This window comes from Protomyctophum parallelum (assembly GCF_964188405.1).
Source record: "Protomyctophum parallelum genome assembly, chromosome: 4".
NCBI classification, from domain to species: Eukaryota; Metazoa; Chordata; class Actinopteri; order Myctophiformes; family Myctophidae; genus Protomyctophum; species Protomyctophum parallelum.
This window is the reverse complement of record NC_139700.1, coordinates 10,980,811-10,998,395: the sequence shown is the minus strand read 5'-3', so window position 1 is coordinate 10,998,395 and position 17,585 is coordinate 10,980,811. Positions and strand designations below refer to the sequence as shown.

Sequence of the window (17,585 nt, the reverse complement as noted above, 5' to 3'; positions counted from 1 at the left end):
TCACTGCACAGACGTAGTCGAGAAAAAAGGGATCGTCTTCACTTGTAGAATTAGATTTATTGAGCAACGTGTCGGTCGCTCAGACCTTTATCAACATCGAATCCTCCAGATCCGCTGGCCAAACACCATCAGCAACAAAGAGCTGTGGCAACGCACCAACCAAATGCCTGCAGAGGAAGAGATCCTCAAAAGGCGCTGGAGATGGATAGGCCATACTCTCCGTAAACCAGCCTCAAACACCACAAGGCAGTCCCTCAAGTGGAACCCCCAGTGGAAAAGAAAGAGAGGTCGGCCACGGAACACCTGGCACAGAGACTTGGAGAAGTGCAAAAAAGATGCAAAAACTATAGGCCACACTTGGGGACAGCTGGAAGTGTTGGCTGAGGATGGAGATGCTTGGAGAACTCTTGGCGACGGCATAAGCCCCAGAAGGGGTAATAGGCGTAAGTAAGTAAGTAAGTAAGATGAAGGAATTAGATTTATTACTTTATTACTACTTCTCCAGTTCAAGTTATCCGACGCACCTGTCCGCTGTAGGTGTGCATAAGGACTTTTTTTTATTCTAAGCTAAAGTTAGCCCAAAATGAATTTGTCACAGGAGGTAGTGGTAGTTTGGCAGACAGAGGCAGTTTTGTTTGGCATACTGATGGTGTTGTTTGCTTTGGTTTTGGATGCTTTATATGGTGTGTGGGCTCCATCCATCTGTCAACGGAAGTGTCTTTATCCCAGCACCCACCTGTCCATGTGCCAATTCTATGTTCTATCCTTGAATATAAGCTTTCTCATAAAGAAACACCTTTGCCATGCTTTGCCCAGATTTTGAGGCATTTGTACTTTACTTGAGTATTTTCAATACTTATTATTATTTGAGAACTTTAGTTACTAGTTACTTTGTAGATTTTGATTATTATTACCAAACATACACCGACGACTTCAGCCCTATACACATTTTCGCCATTTGAAAATAGCAAGCTCACTATGTGCCGCATCGCGACACAGCTTGTAGATGGGCTATTTTCAAAACATTTTTTTATACACTTGAAAACATGAAATGGAACATTCTGCATAGCGAGTACTTTTTAACTTTTGGTACTTTTTAAGTACATTTTGATGCCCAGCTCAAGTACATTTTGAATTTTACTTGTAACAAAGTAGTCCTACACTGCAGTATTGATACTGTACTTTTACTTGTAACAAAGTAGTCCTACACTGCAGTATTGATACTGTACTTTTACTTGTAACAAAGTAGTCCTACACTGCAGTATTGATACTGTACTTTTACTTGTAACAAAGTAGTCCTACACTGCAGTATTGATACTGTACTTTTACTTGTAACAAAGTAGTCCTACACTGCAGTATTGATACTGTACTTTTACTTGTAACAAAGCAGTCCTACACTGCAGTATTGATACTGTACTTTTACTTGTAACAAAGTAGTCCTACACTGCAGTATTGATACTGTACTTTTACTTGTAACAAAGTAGTCCTACACTGCAGTATTGATACTGTACTTTTACTTGTATCAAAGTAGTCCTACACTGCAGTATTGATACCGTACTTTAACTTGTAACAAAGTAGTCCTACACTGCAGTATTGATACTGTACTTTTACTTGTAACAAAGTAGTCCTACACTGCAGTATTGATATTGTACTTTTAGCAGTCCTTTTTCCCACCACTGACTCTTACCAGAGACACTCTGCCGGTTGGAGTCGGCCTCTCCATTACTGCTGCTGCTGGAGTTGGTGGGGGAGCTGTTGTCCACACCGCCCAGCAGAGGGCGCAAGTGGCTCACGGACACCTGCTCTATGAAGGAGGTTCCATACTTCCGGAAGTACCACCACTCGAAGATCTAGGAGGAGGGGGAGGGGGTAGAAAGAGAGAGGAGAGAGAGGGCAGGGTGAGAGAGGGATTATTTCAGATGGATATGGAACAAATTGAGGGATAGAGGTGAGAAATAAGAACAGCCTTCGCTGAGTCGCTGACCCGACCCTGTGGAATGCACTCCCTAAAACGCACGCGGAGTTTGAAGTCAGTTCTCTGGACACGTGAACTAGAGACGGATGAGAGACGAGATTCCGCGCATTTACAGACAGTAGGATATGCCATAAATAATAATTTTGGGGGCAGTGGCTCAGGACTTGTGAAGAGGTATATAAGAGGATAATCATCATACTCATACATCACCCCCTTTTTAATATCTATAGATAACCTGTTTAGTGATTTCAATGGTCACTGATGCCCCATTTCCACCGAAAGAACTGTGGTTCTAGAACTGGTTCCGTTCCACATTCAATGGAACCTCGGGTGCTTTCACTGGTTCCAGTTCTGAACTAACGTTTAGGGTTCTGAACCAATTCATTTCCAGTGTAAACACATAGTATGAAACACTCTGAACTGGTTCAATATTAAAACAGAACTGAACCGGTTCAACCCCAGTGGAAAAGAGGCCTGAGTATCTTTGGATGAAACTAAATGGCTAAAATGTACGACGTACAACAGAAACACACTTGCCAAGTCCTATAACTCAGTGAAGTGGCTGGAATGACACACACACACACACACACACACACACACACACACACACACACACACACTCTCACAGTCACACACACACACACCTCCCCAATTATAAGTAGTGCCGTTTCAGGAGGTGAGCAAGGCTACCACCATTTGACAAAGCTCTTATCTCGTCTAGCTTCTCCTTGAAGACGGCAGGCCATGAGCCTCACTGGGGGAGAACGCCGCACTAAAAGTACAAACTAAATGAGAGCGAGAGAGAGAAACGCATGGACGCATCCACACACACAGCCCTGAAGAGAATTAACTACCAACGCTGGCATCCACGAGCACTAATTGGCTCGAGGATACATACACGATGTATTCACAGAGCATGTTCGAAGCCGATGTCCGTTTCCAAGCAGCCTACGCAAGTTGGATAATGGCCCGCAGGGGGGGGACGGGGGGGGGCAGGAGAGTTCAGTGAAAATGGTAGCTATTTTAAGCCATTTAGACCCGACACAAGATTCTACACATGCTATCAAGATTCTAAACCCTGAGAGTTTTCTGAAAAACCTATGTTTCTGTGTCAGTGGTTCTCAAAAATTCCATGTCAAGGACCCCCAGAATTATATGAAATTGGCCACCGACACCCAAAATATGTTGTTCCAGGGACCCCCCAGAAACAAAGATTTGAGTTAAATTCGTTCGCATATATTCAAAGATTTGTGCCACATTTTCACGATTTTTCAAAAATAGCAAACCTACAAGCTTGTAAGTGCCGCGCTATGATCTTGTAGATCTGCTATTTTTCAATAGCTAAAGTATTACATAACGCTGTCGCTTGAAAAGGGAAATGAAGTATTTTGTTGTGACTGAGTGCTACGACAATAGGTTGTTTTGTGCAAACATAATTATCGGATTCATTTGAATGGAAATCTATACCTAGGCAAATTGAAGCATTTTCCACTGGCACACGTTCAAACCGGACCTTAAAAGTACATTCATTTGAATTTTGAACACAGTCAAATTCAAACAGGCAGTGATTCATTCCAGGCACACTGCTCTGTGAACTATTAATGACATCAGTAATGACTTGTGTAAATAGTAGATACTTTTCCATTACAAGGTTTAAAGATATAAATAACAACATACTCAGTACAGTATCTCGATATTACAGAGTACTGCAGCAATAGTACTGTATTGCATTTCATTCAAGCTCACATGAACCTTGTAGTTGGTCTATTTTCGAATAACCGACCATATATAGGGTGAAAGTGGTTAAACTACATTTGATGCCATATATGCTGGATTCCTGGAACCTGCCAAATGACCCCTGAGGGGGTCCCTGGACCCCACCTTGAGAACCACTGCTGTAGCACATTGTAGTCTTCCCTTGTTGTACTTGGAACTACTTGCAACCTACTTTACTGTACTTGCAACTTGCAAGTAAAAATATTTAGGACGACCGTTGAGCCGATTCTACTCTATGGCTCCGAGACATGGACACTTTTCAAAATCTGTCTTGGAAGAGCCACCCATCGACTGATCCAATATACGGCAACCTTCCCGGTGTTTCTTCACTAGTCCGATCCAGAAAACACAGTTTGCCGGCCACTGCTACAGAGCTGATCATGAGGTTATAATCTTCCCTTTTTCTCTGGAGTCCTGCCTCAAAGCAGACCAGAGGTAGAAAACCGTCGTTCCCTGATGTCATCGCTAGGGAGTCGGGACACATGCATCAGTAAGCAAGAACTAGTGGGGATGGCAATGAAGGACCGGGAAGTCTGGCGTGATTGTGAAATCCACGATCTCGACCGCAGTCGAAGAATTATGATGATGACTTGCAACCACGCTCTTAAACATTCCTCCATTAACCTCTTTAGAACAATACCATTTGTTTCTGTAGAACAATGCTATTTGATTCCATTGAAAACAGATAAATCTACTGCCATTGTTACGTCTATCACGTCTCATTAGGACAGCCTGTATTGCATTGGTTCTTCACTGGAGGCACGGAGCACACTACCGATTAATGACTGAAGGTCTCAACATCGATCCATACCTCCTATAGATTATTTTTTTAATGAACATTGAAATATCAATGCTGGGCTGTAGTGTCCAGTGGAATGGCACATTTACTTAAGTACTGTACTTAAGTACAATCATGAGGTATTTGTACTTACTGCTTTCCGATTTCCCGTAGTTCTACTACTCCACTACATAGAGGCAAATATTGCACTTTTACTACACTACATTTATTTGAAAAGTTAGTTAAAACTTTTAGTAGTACTTTTAGTTTTGGTTTAGTTTTGATGCCAATACTTACATTTTGAATTCTGGACTTGTAATAAAGAAATTTTATATTGCAGTATCTTTTTTTATATTTTTTATCGCACAATTTTGCAACCCATTTTTTCACCCAGTTATCTAATGTAATCCTGGGCCGCTAGACTTCCTCTGCCAACCTGGGGGGGCAGCGGACTGACCTCATGCTTCCTTCAATGCATGAGGAGTCCAAGCTGCTTCTTTACACCTGACAGGGGGGAGTTTCCCCGGCCGGACGTAGCGCGTGGAAGGAACACGTTATTTCAACCAGTTCCTTTCCCCTCCATCAGGCGCCCCGGCTGGCCAGGGGGAGGCAGTTTAGAGACCAGGATTACTGCATGTTTTTTGTGAGGGTACCTACCCTAGGGGACACGGGGAGAACATGCAAACTCCACACAGAATATATTGCAGTCTTGATACTTTTACTTAAGTAAAACATTGGAGTACCTTTTCCACCACTGTAGATATCAATGGTGGGTTGAAGTGTCCATTGCGTTGTGTGTGCAGAGGTTAGTATATTTACTCACCAGTATGAGGCCTGATATAACTTAAGTGTCCATTGTGTTGTGTGTGCAGAGGTTAGTATATTTACTCACCAGTATGAGGCCTGATATGAGACATTGTGTTGTGTGTGCAGAGGTTAGTATATTTACTCACCAGTATGAGGCCTGATATGAGAGAGGAGGTCCCGGTCAAAGCCACGTAGAACTTGGGGGTCAGAGTGTTGAGAAACATGCTTACTGTGGAAGAAGACAAGACAGAAGAACGGTACAGTTAGCTCTTTCCTCTCAAATACCTCCAATGCCTAGTCTTTGAGGGGTGCTAGCCGCTAGCCTCCTATGTCCAGCTTTGAGGGTTTGTGTGAACACAGACATTGTCTTAACAAACATTGAATGACATTGAATGGCCAGCTTTGAGTGTGTGTGCAACGTCTGCAAACATGAACATTGACAATGAATTTCGAGTTTCGGTCGACCTTCATCAGGACAGACAGACGATTGTCTGTCCTGAATGAAGGTCGACTCTAAGCGACCGAAACGTCGACCTAATAAAGAGCAACATTTTGGAGAGTGTCTGACAGTGTGCGGGACCTTTTCTTTGTTTTTCAAAGATACCCTTTTTCAACCCAATCTTGGCGGTTTTGGTGTTTTAAGCATTATGTTATACTTTAGCAGCTATTGAAAAATAGCAGATCTACAAGCTCATAGCGTGGCACCGAGTGCCGCGATATGAGCTTGTAGGTCTGCTATTTTTTGAGAAATCGTGAAAATGTGGGCGCAAATTTTATATATTCTATCAGAGTGAACATTTTTAACTCAAATGTTTGCTTCTGGGGGGGTCCCTGGAACAACATATTTGGAGATGGGGGTCAGAGGGCAAATGCATTTGATTCTAGGGGTCCTTGACATGAAATAGTATGAGAACCACTGATATAGAAACATAGGGTTTTTCGGAAAACTGTCAGGATTTAGAAGACATTTGTAGAATCGTCCTCAGGTCTAAATGGGTTAATTAATATATACGATTATGTAATCATCACGATTATCTCAAATAATTGCGATTAGACGACCATGTAATGATCGTAACAACCCTTAAACAGGAAGACAAGTGCACTCCTCGCCACAGTTCATTAGCCCAAACCTCCTGCAAACAAGTCAACACAACACCTAATAGAAGACATTTATTGCTCAACACGATATGGGATATGATGTGGATGATTCTTAAAAAACTTCTTCTAAATCAATAAGACAGTTTTCTGAAAAACCCCATGTTTCTATGTCAGTTATTCTCAAACATTTTCATGTCAAGGACCCCCAAAAATATATGTAATTGGCCGTCGACCTACATCGCAAAATATGTTGTTTCAGGGACCACCCAGAAGCAAAGATTTGAGTTAAAAATGTTCACTCTGAAAGAATATATATATATATATTCAAAGATTTCCATTTTCACGATTTTTCTAAAATAGCAGACCTACAAGCTCATAGCGCGGCACTCGGTGCCACACTATGAGCTTGTAGATCTGCTATCTTTCAACAGCTAAAGCATAACATAATGCTTAAAAAACGCCCTGAATGGGTTAAAGATCTACTTCCGTCTACTTCCCTGCGTCAGGAAATACATTGTTTTTTTGTTTTGTTGTGCAGTCAATCAAGAAATTGTAATTTTGCAATTAACAATATTTACCTGGCTAATAGTCGGGACTAATGCCAGGCCAAGATATTGATGTTGGGAACTGCATACATAAGAATCAAACTTTTGTCCTTTTGCCGGCCAAGGTGCCTGGACCGCTGAGCCACGGCCCAGGCCACCAGCAACGTTTTTAAATGGGGGTATTTGACACCGTGTGTGTACAATATCTCAAGCAACCACCGGCCACGATAACAAAGTCATCTCTGGGCAAACTAATGATGCTGCCTGCCTGTTGAAGGACACCGAGGCCAGAGGCAAACACATCACTCACGACCGCAGACAAATACTCCCATCACACCTACGCACACAAACCTGCAGCACGCAAGCATTAGAAGGGCCATACGCACTTTCAATCGCATGCATGAATCACAGCGCAAGCACACACACTCATTCACAAGTCACACACACACACACACACACACACACACTCATTCACAAGTCACACACACACACACACACACACACACACACACACACACACACTCATTCACAAGTCACACACACACACACACACACACACACACACACACACACACACACACACACACACAAACTTGCAGCTGGGCAGCTATTCATGTCAGTGGTGAGTGGAGAGAGAGAGAAGCTTTTATAAGGAGAAGCCATGGCTTAGTTGAGTGGTGAAATGGAGCTAACAGCTGCTGCCAGTCTCTGCCAATGAGGGGCCCACTACAGTGTGACAGCCAATGAATGAAGACGAGCGCATGGTTCAACCAGGTCCCCAGAGCGGCTGGCTGGCGCAACGTCGAAGACGCCAAACTCTACTGGCCAAAAGCTGGCGTTTAGTTTAACACAAGAGCACTCGTTAGCAATTCCACATTTTGGACACCAAATGTTGGTTTTTCCAAAACCGAAAAAACCACGCGTTCTTCCGGGTCCTTCTAAACGCCACTGTGCAACTTCCATTGAAATGAATAGTGGGGGCGGGGGAGTCCGCTCTCTAGCTTAAATATAACTCAGTATGGGTTCAAACATTATCACTGGACAGATATGTTGATATTATCATTTATATAAACTCCAGCTCATTTGTAGTTAATAGGTAAATACTGAAGGGTATGAAGGAAGAGCCAATAAGTGTGCACACACACACACACCCTAAGAAGAGCCCCCCCTCGCGCCCAACAAAAACCAAACTGTCCACCACTGACAACGTGCCTTTGAGCAAGGCAATGAATCCCTACCAACGCAGCCCGGCTGACCTTTGTGTGACTCTGTGGTTAACGGGAAAACCAAGTCCTAATTAAGAGGCCTAATTACTGCGTGCGTGCATGCGAGCACATCTGCTTGCATGACTGCGTGTGCGTCCACGTGAACACAGAGACACACAGTACAATGCGTGTGCTAATGAAGTCGAGAGCAGGTAGACAGAACACAGGGAGCTACACGCAAGGTGAAATGTGTGCATAATCTTTTCTTTAAAGCACCTACGCGTATTGTCTAATTCCACAGTCATATCATCGCGTATACCGAGGCAGCACGAAAGCGTGCCTTCACATCCACACCGCCCCTGGGAGCCCTACGCCAGCGCCTTAGTGGGGAAAGTAATAGTCATAATGAGAGGTTTCAGCATTGCACCACGGAGGACCTCTCAGGTGCATGATGATGATGATGGTGATGATGTCTGTGCCCACTACGCCTCCCAGGAAAGAATTACGGTGCTTTGCATTACTCATTGAGAACCCGTTAACGCCTGACGATGGTGATTATTAACCCATTTTGGGCCGGGAACCCCTTTTGGCGTTTTAAACATGCAGATCTACAAGCGCGTAGCGCGCCACCGAGTGGAGCGCTACGAGCTTGTATAGGTCTGCTATGTTTGAATTTCGACGTCAGGCCTAAATGGGTTAACTACTTCAATCTTGCAGCGCCGGTTCTCCCCTGATTAATCAAAGTCTAATTAAGGACCAGATTGATACAGTTAAATACCAGGCAGGTACAACGGTAATGTAAGCAGCATGTTTCCAGTTACTCATGAGGGGCAGGCTTCGTACACACATATCAGACCGAACATGCTCTGTGCTGTCCGTGTTTCATGGCCCGCCTCAATGCTTTTCCAATGGAAGTCACGTGGTTTGACCAAACAGTTGTGTTTGATTGGGGGGAGGGGGGGGGGGGGGGGGGGGGCAATCAAACACACGTGACTTCCATTGGGAAAAGTCTCAGCCCACTGTCTACAACAAACAGGAAGGGGGGACAAGGATCGCCAGACGTGTATACTGATAAAATACAACACTTTCCTCGTCTATGTGGGCACATAATACTTCAGAGCCTCGGGTGTCACCCCATGCTCCCCACAGCTCTTGCTGGTTGACGCTACTTGATAGTAGCCTTGGCCCCTCTGGTACTCATCCATAGTGAATGGTCCGTCTGGTATGGGAAGGTTGCTGGAGGATTTCCTAGGAGCTTCTTCTTTTTTTTTAAGTGCAGGTACGACGTTTCAAGTTGTACCGATCTGCACGTTCTCCCCAGATCTTTCCATGCTTCTGGTTAGCATGTGCCTCTGACTTAAATCCCTTCAAGTCCCTGTGTGCTGCAGTCAACTGCTCTCACCATGCACAATAATGATTCAAATGATTAAACACAAACAACCGCATAGGGTGGCCAGACGTCCGGTTTCACGCCGGACAGTCCGGTTTTAGACCCACCTGTCCTCCTCCCAACTCAACCTCTGGCCGGACACATAATTGTCCGGTTTTGTGTGATATACAGTACAGTGCTTGTGTCATAACTGTCATTTACGTCGTCTCTGTATTAAAAGCTCCGCAGCGCTGCTCAGCTCCGCAGCGAGACAGCCACACTCCCACTGTCTTAAAAAGAGAGAGGAGACGTTCGGAGTGTTGCCATGTCCGCTTAATTATAAGCGACTTTGGCCTTGTTTTATAAAAAAGCCTACTAAGCCTAGTCAGGCTTCTTTTGGGCTTGTTTTCATATACATGGTTGCTTGTTTCTCTTCCAAAACCTGTCAACACTGCTAGTGGGACGGTCGGTTTGTTTTTTGTGGAATGTGTGCTCTCACAATCACTTTAGTATAGTTAATGCAGAGATAAATAAACCAAATATGCCGAAATGAAAAACTACATTTAATGAGCAATGGAGCAAGGAACTCGACATCATAAAGAAAGGGAGGCTAAAGCACTGTGAACATAGGCTACTGGCTTCATTCTATGTCCCACACCGATGACCATAAGACTGTATAAAAAAAACCACAAGAAAGAGATTCAACATAAAACATATCTAAACATGAAATAAAATAAATTGATTATAAAAGGAATGGCCTTTGTGGTACCCCATCATTTAAAAAGGTTAATTGAATTAGCAAATATATGTTCTCTGAGGACATACTGCTGGAGATGGTGGTGAAAATCAGGTGCGTGCAATTGTAGTAGTAGTAATAATAATAATAATAATTTTTATAGCGCTTTTCTAAACACTGTGTGTGTCTGTTGGGGGCGGGGGGGGGGGGGGGGAGCAAAAGTCCTCCTTTCTGAGGTCTTGCAGGTGGCCACCCTACATACAGTATACACACTCACAACCACAGCCGCCCACAGCAAGCTCGCCATCTTAATTCATCATTAGATTCAATCATTTTTAAGTCCCATTTGCATTACAATTTGTCCGACAACAGATGTACATCTTCGCTTCACAATAAATGTACTATTTTGGATACAATAACTTGTCCGTTATATCACTTTCAGTTAGTCAAGAGTACGTCATCTATGCTATGGAGTATGGAGTCTGTAGAGTGCATGGTTGATGATAGATTGAGAGAGAGAGAGAGAGAGAGAGAGAGAGAGAGAGAGAGAGAGGTACTGTATAAAGAGAGAGAGAACGTCACCCTTTTATTATATAGTGTAGGAAGAAAGCAGTCTACAGTATAGGTTGGAATTGAACGCCCTATAAGCAAGTGTTTGATCTCAAGGGAGAGCTGCTTCAAACGTGTGTGTGTGTTGATGTGTGTGTGTGTGTGTGTGTGTGTGTGTGTGTGTGTGTGTGTGTAGATGTGTGCCATATATCGATGGGCCTTAATGTGTGACATTTGGATGTCGGCATGCAGTTTTCTGCAGTTCGTGCTCAACTGGAGCTACGGATGGAGCTCCTTTACCCGTTTGTTTTTTAGGTTAAAACGCATTGAGTACCGCACTGCACATAAATAAATAAATACCGTAGTCATGCTCCGATCAGGCTTTTTGGGACTGATACCAATCACCGATTGTTTTTCTCATGATCGGCCGATATCGATAGGTCCGATACCGATACTGATGAAATGTTGCAAATTTCCAAAATTATTATAATGTCAAAACTGTTCCTGTGTGTGTGTGTGTGGGGGGGGGGGGAGGAAGGGGAGAATGTTTAGGCCTGTCACAAAAGATGATGAATGATATTATACTCTATATCTGATTGACATTTATACCACTTAAATGGTGTAAAAGATCAGTTTCTCCAGATAAGGTAAATTTGCCGATCACAGATAGATAGGGTAAATGCAGATTACAGACCAGAGTGAATATCGGCCGATATCACAGCTTGCACCACTCGTACAAATAAAAAGGCTACTGCTACAGCAGATGCCTGCCAGGCCATGTCTGAGATATTTGTGTGGGCCTGATGAGCTGAGCAGTGATTGATGGTACACAACACAACCACCACACCCCATTTGGCTTTAACTACCCACTCTGACCTTTAGACACACAGGAAGTATGCAGCCCTGGCCAATATGTGTGTGTGTGTGTGTGTGTGTGTGTGTGTGTGTGTGTGTGTGTGTGTGCGTGTGCAATGACTCAGGAGGAGGTATAACGGTTGTCTGGGAATTGTGCCGTTTCCCGATTGGCTCGTCCTCCTGGCAGAGAGTCAAAGTCAAGTCAAAGTGTCCTTGACAACTAGACACTAAACGCTTCCTTCCGATGAGCAGGTTCGTACCTCGCATCACTGGGCGGGTGTGTGACTGCAACAAGGTGCTTTATAAATGTAATCCATTAAACTATTTATCTCCAGCACCTGTGAATGTGAATTAGCGTCTTTGGGTTCTCAGAAAAGCTCTAGGCTCTAGGGGTGCCCAAAAGGTAGATCGTGATCCATCAGTAGATCACAAAGGCTGTGCAGGTAGACCACATGACATGCCAGAACATTTGTTTTGGCATCTGCCACTTGAATTAAGGTGACTTGATTGATTGACATCAAAAGGGCCCGTCAGCTCAAACCCCACAATGACATATTTTGTTTTGAAGTGTTGTGTTGCTGACTTGCTGTGCACAAAAATGTCTGTATATGAAATACAAAAAGAAACCATAACCAGTATTCCATTTCTGCCCCTCCATTTCCCATTCCAAGTGCGTTTGTCTCATGCCAGCTCCGCTACACCAAAGCCCCCTCAGGTACACAGTTAAACTATTTTCAGCAATGGGTATAGGTCTTGTTGAGCTGGTCATTTTGAAAGTAGCTCTCGAGGCAAAAAGGTGTGGGCACCCCTGCTCAAGGCTATATACATTTGAGATATTATTATTAACCCATTCTGACCTGAGATCAGATTCATACGAGGTTTCCGCTGGACACACACTGGTCTGATGAACCCATTCTGACCTGAGATCAGATTCTAGAAATGTCAGTCGCTCTTCGATTTTTCAAAAAACATGTTAGACCCGGGGAACGCTTTGTCCATATTTTTTACAGTCTATGCTCTGGACAGACAAGAGAAACAGAAAGAGAACTGGAAGAGAGTGTGTGAACGAGAGAGACGATGTTCAGGACAAGGCTAAAACCACATCGACCCTTTGGTGTGTTTTCCATCCCCTCCTCGAAGGTGAACAGCAGACCTCTGAGAATAAATAAAAAAACCTGATTTAATTAACTGATCAACAACTTATTTTAAGCCTCATTTCATACGTCATGATACAACGGTGTTGTGCCATTTTCCTTTAGCAAAAATAGCAGCCCACAATGTGTCGCCTTCCAAAGTGACACATTTTTATAATTGATTCAAATGATTATAGTTCCATTAACTGCTGCCCTTAGTGTGCTATACTTTGTATACACTATGTGGTCTGGAATTGGAACACAGCTCTGTGTGTCTCTCTCTACAGCTCTGTGGAATGCCCATAAACCATGTGTAAACACAGCTATCAGATGGCTGTTAACATCTCCAGCATACAACACTGATGTGTACAAACTGTACATACATGCATGCTCACACACACACACACACACAACACACGGGCCAGCAAAACAGACGCTAAGCAACCAACGCACGTACATATGCATGAGCGCGTGCGCACGCACGCACACACTGATCATATATACACAACTACGCTCTTCACAAACAATGCATCTTCTCCCCACGCTAGCACGCGCGCACACACACACACACACACACACACACTGTGCCAAGAGCCACGCGCTGAGCAAACTGTTCAGTCCATGAACATCAAGCCAGTGCACAAAGCCACCTGCTGTACACAATGCAAAGACCATTAGCACAGAGAAGAGAAGACGCACGCAGCTAGCTATCTATATATAGTTATAGACCACCTTTTCATGTCAAGGACTCCCAAATTGACACTAATTAGCCCGCGGACTCCCATTTGAAAAGATAAGCCAGGGAAACTAACCAGCCACATATTAGTTTTAACCTGCCACATCCGAGAGCGACGGTTGTTGACTGATGCCTGTCAGACTGTTTGTATGTCTAACCAACGCACGGAGCTAGCCATCTAGTATCTAGTACATACAGTGGTTCTCAACCAGTGGTCCGGGGACCACCAGTAGTCCCTGAGGGGGTTCCAGTTGGTCCCCAGCTAAATGATGGAGAGTAACCAAATGGACCCGGCTTCATATAGATCTTTAACGGTGCGTTCAGACGATGCAAACAAAATGCATCACAGCATAATTTGCAGCAGCTTCACGCGTCATAGCTGCTTTGTAGTTTCATTGTACGTTCTCATGCATATGTAAGTTGGTTGCTTAGCGTCTGTTTTGCTGGCCCTCTTTAAGTGTGTGTGTGTGTGTGTGTGTGTGTGTGTGTGAGCATGCATGTACAGTGTGTACACACATCAGTGTTGTATGCTGGAGATGTTAACAGCCATCTGATAGCTGTGTTTACACATGGTTTATGGGCGTTCCACAGAGCTGTAGAGACACACACTGCTGTGTTCCAATTCACACTAGTTGGCATGAAGGGCAGCATACAAGAAGTCTACACAATTAGAGAATGTAGAGCAATTGTTATTTTGATCAACATTAGCTTGTTATCTCTCCTATGGTAACAACAGCATGGAATTGCGGACATAATCTTATCCAACGATTACAAAACAAATATTCTACGTTTTAAATTGTGGGTGTGAGAGTACATCAAATGGTGGCGACAGTCCGTGGCTACAAATACATGCCCAAAAATATTAGACCTTGATATGAAAAAGGGTTGAAAAAACAGACTACAGCACCTAATCTGAATCAAACCACACACACTGGCAATCATTCTAGGATGACGATTTTATGATAAGCTTTCCGCCCCTTAATCTATTTGGCATTAGTTTGTAATGCTTATAATCCTAAACTGAAGCTTTTCCTAAGAAAGCCGAAATCTAGAAATATGTTTTAATCTACACAAATGTTTCTTGCGAGGAACTGAACGGGAACAATCACCGTCCTCATAATGGCCATTTCTATTCCTAGCTTGTAATTGGCTGCTTGTAACGTGAAGGACAAGCACGACAGGGCAATTGTAAAGCAGCTCAGCTCTGGGGGTGGGGCACACACCCCTTCCTTAGCCTCCTCTTGTGAAGGGTAACCATGGCAACCACCACAGCTCAATGACCCTACCGTTAAGCGAGTGATGATGGAGGTTCCTCGACGCGGACCATTAATGCACTACTATTATCTCTGTAGCTCATCTATTCTGACCTGAGATCAGATTCTATAAAAATGTCTTCTACATCCATGACAGTTTTCTGAAAAAGCCATGTTTCTATGTCAGTCGTTCTTCGGTTTTTCAAAAACAGCAGACCTACAAGCTATGAGCTATGAGCTATGAGCTTGTAGATCTGCTATTTGTCAATAGCTAAAGCATGACATAATGGAAACACCAAAAGGGGTTCCCGTCCAGAAAGGGGTTAAGATTCAAGATCAACATTTTTTTAGTTTTTGTTCCTCAACATTGTAGCAACAATAACAAACAAATAAGAATAGCAACATCTCTATGTCCATAATAATACAGTATGTATTGTTTTACCTTTTGTTCCCATCCAGTAAACGTTTTGTCGAGCATGCTTCCTCCCTGCTTCATATTCAAACCAGTTCCAACAGAAGGCGACATGGGAGCTGTCGAGTACAACCACCACATGCTAATGGAGCGAGCCCCACGTCAATCACTCTACAACTGCTGGCTATTAAATAATGCCATTGAAGTAAGTAGCAATTATATATGCCTTGCCAAAGGGCAGCTCATTCAACTCAGCATGCAGTTGTCCTTCATGTGCCCTCTATCTAGTCTATACTAGCGACATTCTCCTAGTCTGTAGGTCCAACGGATGTGAGCTATAATGAAAAGCACTCGTCTCTTAACCTTTAGGCCTAATACCACCAACCTTCCACCCCCCACGCTCCGGCTTAGAGAGAGCCAGAGGAGAGGAGAGGAGCCAGGCCTGGCAGGCAGAGGGAGCCCCATGCAGTCAAATTAAATGGCTGACAAGGTTAGCTATATCTGTTATCTGTTAGCGTTTTAACATGATGATGACGAATGCCGGTCATTTTCACAACGAGGTTTTTCTTCCTGCCTGAACCAATCGCATTATCAGAGAGCCGGGTCTCTCCGTCATCAGTTCACAATCTCTCCCGGCTCTTTCACCTGTACAACAACCCACCTATAGCGCCTTTTTGGATGTTACCGGATGATTGAATCCGTTATCAACAGCACCATGCAATGGAGCTAGTATGGACACTTCCACAATGACACACAGCCATTGTCCGACGCGATGTCCCACTATTGTCCGACTAAGGGCCGATTCATACTCCTATTTTAGAGCCGAATAAAAGTCGGTTCGGCGCTGTAGAGCCTACAATGTGACGTCATTTGAGGGTACCGTGCTAAAGTCGGCTCTTCGGTGCTACTGAAAATTTCTGACGAGCCGAAATCATTTCGGCACTACAGCGCCGAAACAGCGGTAAAATAGGAGTATGAATCGGCCCTAATAGTCCCCTAACCTCATATCATACGTTTGTCAAATGGACATACTACATAGTAGGGAAGAATAATTTGACCAGAAAAACCAAATGGACCCATACTGTACGTCCATTTGGTTCCATATCTGTACACCGAGTTATAGGGGTCCTTGTAAAATATACATTTAGAGAACCAGTGCTGTACCATTACATACTAGCTCAGTGTCATAGATATTCTGAAGAAAACCTGGAGATGGACCTTCAGTAATTGGGTCTTATGATCAAAATGAGAACATTATAATATTACATAAAGGAGAATAATGTCCCTGTACCTGGGAGGCACCGGATCAGCCATTTCAGGCTTGAGGCACGTTTGGTAGACTCCCTTTGTTCCATTATGATATTACGTGAGAACAAAGTCTTACATTTGCCACGGACAAAGACAAGTCTTGCCACGGAACACATTAATGTCCATCATGTACGGACAAAAGGATGACCCCTGCCCACTGCAAAGTGCCCAGGAGACAGTGGGAGGATCCGGTTATCTAGGGGTAAGCAATTTATCAAATTCATATCGATAGTGCACCATGAGAGGAAGGCAGCAGCAGATATTGCAAAGACAGCAATATGGCCATTTGTCCATCATCTTAAATTATATTCTGTTCGATCACAGAGCCAGGCGGTGACTGGACCGTGGAAGAGGGGCGGCCGGATGGGAACCGCAAGGTTGCTAGTCCGAACCCGGGCTCCCCCAGAGTTAGTGTCGAAGTGTCCTTGAGCAAGACACTGAAGCAGGGGGCCAGATATTTCGTCACTAAGGAAATCGGGACAAAGTTCATATAATGGCCTGTTGTGGCGGTGTCATTGGGCCCAAAAAAAACCATATCCCCATAGAGGTCCATGTATTTGGGCCCAACTTCACCTAGACTGTATTACCTTAATAAACATGGTCATGAATACTTTCTGCTTCCAGTCACTAGTATAAAATCTCATTTCTCATGTCATAATATTCTTTTTGGAAAATTATGGTCCCACTTATTAAAAAAAAAGGCCATAAAGTCGCGTATGTTCTGAGGGGCGTGGCTACCGTTACAGTCTATGAACGGGATCCACCCCCCCCCCCCGTTCGAGTCAAAATAAAAAAACAACTAAGAAGAAGGGGGGGGGGGGGGGGGGGGAAGTCCCGCCTCGTTGTGTGGGCCAGCCAAAGGCTCAGCTGGGCCCAAACGGATCTAGAAAGATGGCGATTTACAATACAAAGGACTGACTGGCTTCATTTTACGTCCGTCCGTATCAGACCCGGCGAACGCTTTGTCCATATTATTTCTTTACAGTCTATGCACTGAACCCCTAATCTGGTCCCTCTCGGGCAGAGATGATGCCATGACTGAGCCATTTC

The 17,585-nt window shown here is 44.0% G+C and overlaps 1 protein-coding gene across 4 annotated transcripts in view; it reads right to left on the bottom strand.

Annotated features, from left to right (window-relative positions):
* Window positions 1–17,585, bottom strand: part of LOC310858007 (suppressor of tumorigenicity 7 protein homolog) — a 69,797-nt gene that overhangs the window by 20,746 nt on the left and 31,466 nt on the right. For 3 of the 4 annotated variants that reach the window (XM_083764051.1, XM_083764052.1, XM_083764053.1), the window contains 2 exons: window positions 5,483–5,565; window positions 1,688–1,850 (listed from right to left, as the gene is read on the bottom strand). In XM_083764051.1, coding sequence (XP_083620177.1) covers window positions 1,688–1,850; window positions 5,483–5,565 — 246 coding nt within the window. Of the gene's footprint in view, window positions 1–1,687; window positions 1,851–5,352; window positions 5,360–5,482; window positions 5,566–17,585 lie in introns of those variants that run through there. The other variant, XM_083764054.1, reaches the window with a different exon arrangement.